The sequence below is a fragment of the Ursus maritimus genome, assembly GCF_017311325.1.
Source record: "Ursus maritimus isolate PB19 chromosome X unlocalized genomic scaffold, ASM1731132v1 scaffold_X1, whole genome shotgun sequence".
Classification (NCBI taxonomy): domain Eukaryota; kingdom Metazoa; phylum Chordata; class Mammalia; order Carnivora; family Ursidae; genus Ursus; species Ursus maritimus.
In genome coordinates this window covers 33,897,073-33,905,470 of record NW_024423319.1, presented here as the reverse complement: position 1 = coordinate 33,905,470, position 8,398 = coordinate 33,897,073, and the positions used below count along the sequence as shown (strand labels likewise).

Below are 8,398 nucleotides of genomic sequence, written 5' to 3'. Positions count from 1 at the left end.
AAAAAAAAAAAAAAAAGAGTCTCTGCTTCACCAAGTCTATTAAAAAGTATACTGAACTAGATCTTGAATACATAGTTCCTAGTTTTGGTTTTGACCCTCTTGACAAGTGACTTTAGTCACTAAATTTTTATCAATGTTCGCATTCACCTAAACAGTACTTCTTGAGTACCTAAAAAATAAGCTATTGTAGAGTTTCTCAGCCCTGCGTGCACAATAGAATCACCTGGGAATGCTTTTTTTAAAAAGGGTTCTCTTGGCCCCTGAGATTCTGATTTAATTGGTCTGGGGTAGGGCCCAGGCACAGGTTTTTAAAAAAACACTCCCTTGCGATTTTAATGTGCAGCCCAGGTGAAGAACCACAGGTCCATTTTGTCTTACATATATGTGAGGAAGAGCAAAATAATGCAAAAACCCCTCCTTGCTTCCTTTCAAATTTATCAATTTTCCCTTCTTATCCAATTTAGTTTTACCCCAGATTCTCAGCACCCCACACCTAGATTATCATAATACCTTCCTACCTATTTTCCCTTCTACCAGTCTCTTCCCAACCCAATAAACCATTATATGCTTGCCTAACTAATCAGCTTGGTTCTGAAACATTATCCCACTGAGGGTCATTTTAAGTATAATAATACCAACAAACAGAACTGTTTTCATCAGAAGATACTATATATGTATATATATATATACACACACATATACAGATGTATATGTATGCATGTGTATGTGTATGTATTATCTCAAACATGCTCTATTTTTCTTCAGTTCCAGTGTACCCACCTTCATTTATACATAATTAATACTAGTCTCTTTAAAAAAAAAAAAAAATACTAGTCTCTTTACATACAAAAATATTGCTCCTAAATAGTTCATGACTGATTTTTGTCGAAAATGAATGACAAATGAATCACAAATTTCTCATTTGATTTTTGAAGGGTTCACAATATGGGAACACATATTCAACTGAAAAAAAAAAAGGAAAATGAGGTGGAATCAACTCAAAAATTCTACGTTACCGTAGACACTGATAAAGTTTATGATGAATGAATGCTTACCAAGAACAAATATTGCTCTGCTTTGTGTTAAAGCTTGCCTCAGAAAACCAAATGAAGGCTTAAAAGCCAAAGGTTATAACCACATAAGATGAGATTCATGTTTATGAAAAACATTAAGCAATATGTAATGAGAAGACTGAACAAGTATATGACTTATTCCCTGCCCTTAAGGAGCTCTCCAGCTTCTCAGGGACAGCATGACACAAACATATAAAGGAAATAAAGCCAGCACTAGCAAGAAAGTGGTAAAGATAGTACCATAAGAACTCAAAAACAGGAGACTGCTATGGACTAAGGGAGTTAGAGCCAGCTTCCTGGAAAAGCTGGGGCTTGAACAAAATTAAATAGATGGAGTAAAGAGAAAAATCCCAAGTATGTGGGTGACCTTCTACAAAGATGAGGCAGAAATTCATTAAATATATTTGAGGGACAGGGAGTTGACCTAGTTGGAACAGAGGGTTCTATGTAGAAGTGATTGAGGCGGTAAGGTTGCAGTAACAAATTGGAGCTGGACAGTGAAAGCCCTGAATCCCAAGCCAGGATGCTCAAACTTAGTCCCACAGATAGATCCTTTACAGGTTATAAAGCACAATAAACAAAACAATATATCCTCATAATGATGTAGTCTGAAACCATTTTCCTGAAGCCTTTAAAGAGCATACCAAGTCCTATAATATTTTGCCAATATATTCATAAATATGTGAACATATTGTTTAGGAAATCTGTTCAGAGTGAAGGAGTAAATACTCAAACATGCTTTCCAAAATGCAAAATCAGTGATCGATTACGCATTCATAGTTCTTAGGATAATTCCTAAGAGAATAACTGGGTGGAAGGCTTCAATTTTAGGCTTTCCTCTTCTCCCCACCCTCCTCCAAACACATACCTAAATTTAATATCCAGAAACTCCGCTGAAATAGTGTTATTCTGAAAATAAGAGGCCTTTTATTACTTCTCTTATGGGTGAATTTACTTACCGTACTGTTTCAAAATTACTATACCTATCAAAATAATTCTGTCCATGATTTCTTTCAACAAAGCAAATATAAAAGATAACAAATGCAAAGATTATGAAAAGCAAAAAATCCTTTTATCAAACCAAAATGTATTTACAATAATCAGCATTGGTTATAAGGCAGAGGGGAAAGAGGGTATGTTCATAACAAAAAATGCCATCCACAACAAAGAGTACCAGAGAGTATACGAAGAACGCTACAATAGCCAATTTCTCAACCAAAATAAGCCATTATCCCACAACTCCCTAAAGAATAGAGTTAATTTTGTTTCTCAAAAATGCCCTCAAATTTTTTGGCTATTTCTGCTATAAAAATTAAGACTCTAACGTAACTCAAAACAAGGATCCTTTCGCCTAGTAACCAGACATGTTAGTGATTGATGATTTCATTTGCTACTGCAACAAATACTAATTTAACCACCACTACCTTCTCAACACCAGGAAAATGAAAAATCTCAGTCTTTAAAGGCATACGTGACCAGAAGGCAAGAATATTCTAGGATGATTAAAACACACAAAGTAACACATAAAAACCGTGGCAATGCTGCTGCCGTACGACGAAAAGGAATATGCCATTCTTCCAGGCACGTTCGCCTTTAAAGAATATGTGTAAATTGTGATTTTATTGTCTTCCCCCCCCCCCCGAGAAGATGAGAACATCCAGGAGAGTTGGAAGTGCATTAAGGAAGGTGTCAATACCTCCCTCCCTACTCCTTACTGGAGCAACTCGCTTTAACAATAATGCTCTTTCACCCCTCACATTCCGCCCTGTTTCCATACACCCTACAGTCAGCAACCCACCCACCCCCACCACCACCGTTCCCTTCTCTCCCCCTCACATTCACGAGAACAGGCTGCTCCGACTTTGTCAGTCTCGCGGCCCCCGCGAACCCGCCCAGACCAGCGGAGTCCAACAACGCAGCCACGCAGCCACCCACATCCCCCACCTCCTCCTCCGGAGCCCAGCTTCCCCTCCCCCCCCACCCCGTCCTGTCACCTGCTTGGGTGGTGTCCGTCAGGTCGTAGCCGCTGCCGGGGAAGTCTCGGAGTTTCCTACCACTGAGGCTCAGGATGCCGGAGTTGCCCGCCTCCTCCAGGGCCCGGTCCAGGCTCCTCACCGTGTGTTGAGGCTGCAGGCTCCCCGGGTTCCACTGCGGCCCGTTGGGGAACGGCTGACCGAAAAGAGTCGGTACCGGGATGGGCACCACCAGGGTCCCGCCGCCGCCGCCGCCTCCCCCTCCGGCTCCGCCACCTCCCCCTCCGGCTGCGCTACCGCCACCGCTACTTCCACCTCCACCACAACCGCCGCCCCCACTGTTAACACCACCTCCCTGACTCGCCGCCATGTTCCTGGGAGAGAGAATAGCCCCCGACAATACTCTCAGCTTGTGCCGCGAGTGTAGGGGGTTCTTAGGACGCATGCGCAGGCTGGGGGGCGGAGGGGGGGCGAGGTAGAGGGTGGGAAGGAACCAGGGGGCGGGCTGGGAGGAGGTGTTGGGTAGAGAAGAGACGGTGTTCCAACGTGCAGAACGCTCGCTTTGAGAAATGTGTGATCAGGGGAAGGATGCTAAATCTCGATTCCGCTGCTTTGGGTACCAAGATCTTGCGAAACGACACCGGCTTAACTACAGGTCATTTAGCGGTCTGTCCCCAGATCTGTAAATTGCTTCACCTTTCTCGCTCTGCAAAACAAAGGCAAATATATTAGGTAGGGGTGAAAGGGACTCCTTTCAGAATATGTTGAAACGGCATTTAGAAGGACTATGAGCCACCTTACTGAAACGCTTACCGCAAATGCCTCAGGAATTGTTTATCAGTGTTGACACGGAGAGAAACGGTGGAAGGTTATTTGGGGAGGGAAACTGGTACAGAACTGAGTTTTAAGCATATATGAATTTTGCCATACTTTAGAATTCCAAAATAGGAAAAGATTTTTTAAATGTTTTCAAGGAAGCCTCTCGTTTCAGTATGTGTGGGTCTCAGCCAAACTGCTGCCTTCCAAAACTTGGAAAAGTTCTCTGCATTCTGTTCTATCACTCTTTGAAGTTGTGCCAAGATTTCCAAAATATCTCAGGTTTCTTCTCATCATGTCAGTATGGCTGATGGAAAACTCTTTGATCGTTAAGCAACCTTAAAGTTTATTTTCGAAATAAAGGTTTTGGTTTTAGGTGGAATTCTGTAGGTTTAACACTGGGGATAATAAGCTAATCAATCTTCCATTTTAGAAGGTCATTTTTGGAACCTGAACCCAACCATTCAGGCCACTATTAACCCTTCTACCTCCACTCAGAATACTCAAAACTTTTTCACTGATAGTAAAGTGACCCCCCCCCCGAAAAAAAAACTATCCGAATATTTGGGCATATTCAATCATCATCAATTTGAATATCCAATGCATCTCTTTTACATCCATTTCAATTTGAGCAATCTGCCAACAATCTCATTTTCTTAGAGAAATCACAAAAGTTTATCTGCCATTGGATCTACTTTGGGGAAAAATGCAGGAAAAAATGTGTGGCCATCCATACAGGTTAATTAAAATGATTACGTTGCAAGAAATTACATTTGCCATAGGCATGACCCACAAAAGGAGCAGAACTGAGAATCAGACTCTTCAGTGAATTAGCTAGTGAAATCAAAGTACTTAAGCCCACTGGTGTCAGAAAGAAATGCTGTACCTTATATCTCATCTTTATATCACAAATCAAATCAAGTATTACTTGAGAACTTCCAGAATCAAGAAGGGGAGAGGACAAACTAAATTCATTCGTTAGAGAAAAGACTAGGAAAGGAACTACTTTAATAATAATTACCCAATAGGAATTTTAGCATTATTTAAAACAATGTATTGGACTCCAGGAAAAATATGACTTCAGGATATCTGTCAAGTGAAAAAGGCAATGTATAACCAAATTTAAGAAGTAAAGTAATCTTTCAAAGAATTAAAAGATAGTCTAAGTGCAAAAAACAGGAAGCCTGCAAAGTAGGTTAGGTATACATGAAAATCAGACAAAATAACACATTCTAGAGCTCTTTCACAAGAACACCAAGGCCATAAGGAGTATTAAAAGATAAACTGAGGCATATTTTAAAAATTTAAGAGTTGATGTGAACATTTATCAATTTAAATTAGGCAATGCCAAGCCAGAAGTGGCTAGGAGTGCTCTGCCAACAGGAACCAGGGGAAAGACATGTAGAAAAAATGGGGAACCGAAGAAAGGAAATTATCTGATTGGCTATAACCTAAAGCTAGTTGGCTGTTTGTGATTGGTTGTCCTCAGCATTTTGACTTCATAACCTTGAAGCTTTTATAGGCTTAGATTTTGGTATGCTTAAGTAAGTCACCTTAGCAATAGAGCCACCTAAGTGTAATGGCCCCCTTGTTTCATTCATTTAACAGGAGGTAAAAGGTTTAGAAAAAAAGAGTATGAAATTCATTTTTTTTTAAGATTTTATTTATTTATTTGACAGAGAGAGAGACAGCCAGCAAGAGAGGGAAAACAAGCAGGGGGAGTGGGAGAGGAAGAAGCAGGTTTCCCAGTGGAGCAGGGAGCCCGATGTGGGGCTGGATCCCAGGACCTGGGATCACACCCTGAGCTGAAGGCAGACACTTAACGACTGAGCCACCCAGGCACCCCAAGAGTATGAAATTTAGAAATTAGTTCCAACCACCTAACTGACTGTAATACTCAGAAAAGTGTCTTAAAATCTGTGTACCTCTGTTTCCTCTTAAGTAACACTAGAAAATAACAAGAAGAAGAATATTTAAAATAGTGCTTACTATTTACCAGGAACTGTTCTAATTGCTTTGCATATACTAAGTTATTCAATCCTCATAACAACCCTGTAAAATAACTACTATTATTCTTCCATTTTACAGATGAAGAAAAATAGTATATAGTTCACATAAGATTGTTCTAAAAATAAATAAGATCACATATGAGCTATTACTCCATGCCAAGAAACTATTCTATGCAAAGAATAGTATAGCATTAGGTACTCAGTAAATGTTTATCTCTTTATTATACCCTTGCTCCTGTCATAAAAGAAAACTAAATAATAAGAAATATACAAATAGAGAAAGTCAATGGAGAAATCAGTTAATTTCTTGATAATTGTGTGCAAAAAAATATTTGACATATTGCATGATTGCATCAGTCTATACTAGAGAATATTTTGCAGTGATTACCGCTTCAATGTTATTTCTGATCTGGACATATTGATAATTGGTTAAATTAGAGTCAATACTCAGCATTATCCAAGCCAAAGTTAGAAAACGAATGTTGATAAATTACCAGGACTAGACGACATATATCAAAGATTACAGAAGGAAAACAAGGGGTTTTGAACAAAATATGCAGCCTCTATTAAATAAAGCACTGGCAAATGACAAAGATGATTTGTATTCAAAAGAACTCTAAAGGCGACTTCTGAAATCCTGAGCCAGTTTATAGTCACTGCCATTCCAAGCAAATTGTTAGGTGCCCAACATCTCTAAATAATATAGAGGAGGAAAAGCACAGTCCAAAGCTCCAAATTCTTCTATCAGAGAACAAGATTATTGGGACAGACCACAGGATGTTCTTACCAGTGTGTAAATAAATCAAAAGTGAAATATTTATCTCAGGCGCTAGAACAAATCAAAGAACCTGGGGATTAAATAGATCAAACTATAGTATGAATTTTTTTTTCCATCCTGGTTAGAATCAGGAAAGAGCCATGGGAGTCTCTACAGTTTGTTCCCTAAAAACATCAGCTCAGTTAAATGCTAAATCCAGGGAGGGGGGTGGCTGGCTGCCTGGTTCAGTCCATAGAACATGCTACTCTTGATCTCAGGGTTGTGAGTTAAAGCCCATGTTGGGCATAGAGCTTACTTAAAATAAATAAATTCAGGCAGGGTGGGGGGACGCCTGGGTGGCTCAGTCAGGTGGGCATCTGCCTTCAGCTCAGGTCATGATCCTAGGGTCCTAGGATCGAGCCCTGCATCGAGCCCTGCATCGGGCTCCCTGCTTAGCAGCAGGGAGTCTGCTTCTCCCTCTGCCTCTCCCCCTGGCTTGTGCTCTCTTTCACTTACTCTCTCTCTCTCAAATGGATAAATAAAATCTTTAAAAAAAAATTCAGGGGGAAAAATAAGAAATAGTGGATATCATCAAGGTATATATCAGAAACTCAAAAAAAACTTTTTTAAATCAACAAGGATATATATATTTTTTAAATATTTTATTTTTAAGTAATCTCTACACCCAATGTGGGGCTCGAACTTATATCCCCAAGATCAAGAGTCACATGCTCTACTGACTAAGCCAGCCAGGCACCCCTGCAAAAGCTATTAATATACCCCATGCTGAACTATTTCACAGCTGCAGCTAGAATGAGATGTACGGTTCTGCTCACTACGATCTCAGCACAACTCCTGAATTAGAGAAAGCCCTGAGAAGTACGCCTAAAATGATTAGAGAAATGGGGATCAGGGAAACTCACTTGGCCCTCCTCTCTAGTAACTTGATCTTCAGTCCCTTCCAAAATCCCTGTTCTGGTATGGGACCTTCAGAAGACTATACATTAACTTATTTTAGCATAATTTATAGCACACTGTTTACAACATCCCTGATCCTCCTTCGCCTGTCTGTCTTTGCTTCTACCCTTGCAGATAAACCCTTGCATTGCTTTAACCAATCTTAACAAACTCACTAACCCCAAAGTTAACATTTATTAGCCCCAAAGAGATTTGGACAAACGTATCGACGATCACTATTACTTAGAAGAAGCTCATGCCTAGTCTTTAGTGCTGACATCAGCAAGCACTATTATATTCTATCTTGGTTAGAATCCCTGCTATGACACTTACAAGATACGAGATAGACAAGTCTTAACTCTCAAAGTTTTGATTCCTCATCCATAGACCAGAAATCATAACACTATTAGCTATTTCATAGGATTGTAGTGAGGATTACATGAGATAATTACATAAAACCCCTACCATATTATAAAGGTTGTTATTATCTTTTTTCTAGGTTCGCTTTATCAATAGAATACTGAGCTGAGTGAACCATGAATTGTCAGCATGGCACTTCTTAAATTCTTTTTTACTATTGTGCCACCAGCGCTAACAAACATTTTCCTCCGTGCTGCTGTTGAGGTTACATCCTTGTTAACTAACCCCAAACTTCCACCTCTCCTAACTTCTGTGTTATCACTTGCAATCCCATAACCCAATTCCAATTCTTATTTAATGTCTCTAACGCAATTCCAGATTTTGACCTCTGTGTTTCTAGTATGTTGACCTGATATCATGACATCCATTTAAATATCTGTTCCAGGGAGCCTG

At 39.8% G+C, this 8,398-nt stretch overlaps 1 protein-coding gene across 2 annotated transcripts in view; it reads right to left on the bottom strand.

Moving 5' to 3' along the window:
• Window positions 1-3,416, bottom strand: part of LRCH2 (leucine rich repeats and calponin homology domain containing 2) — a 127,676-nt gene extending 124,260 nt beyond the window's left edge. For both annotated transcript variants that reach the window (XM_040628924.1, XM_040628926.1), the window contains exon 1: window positions 3,068-3,416. In XM_040628924.1, the coding sequence (XP_040484858.1) occupies window positions 3,068-3,416 (349 nt within the window). The remainder of the gene's footprint in view (window positions 1-3,067) is intronic.
• Window positions 3,417-8,398: the final 4,982 nt, after the last annotated feature.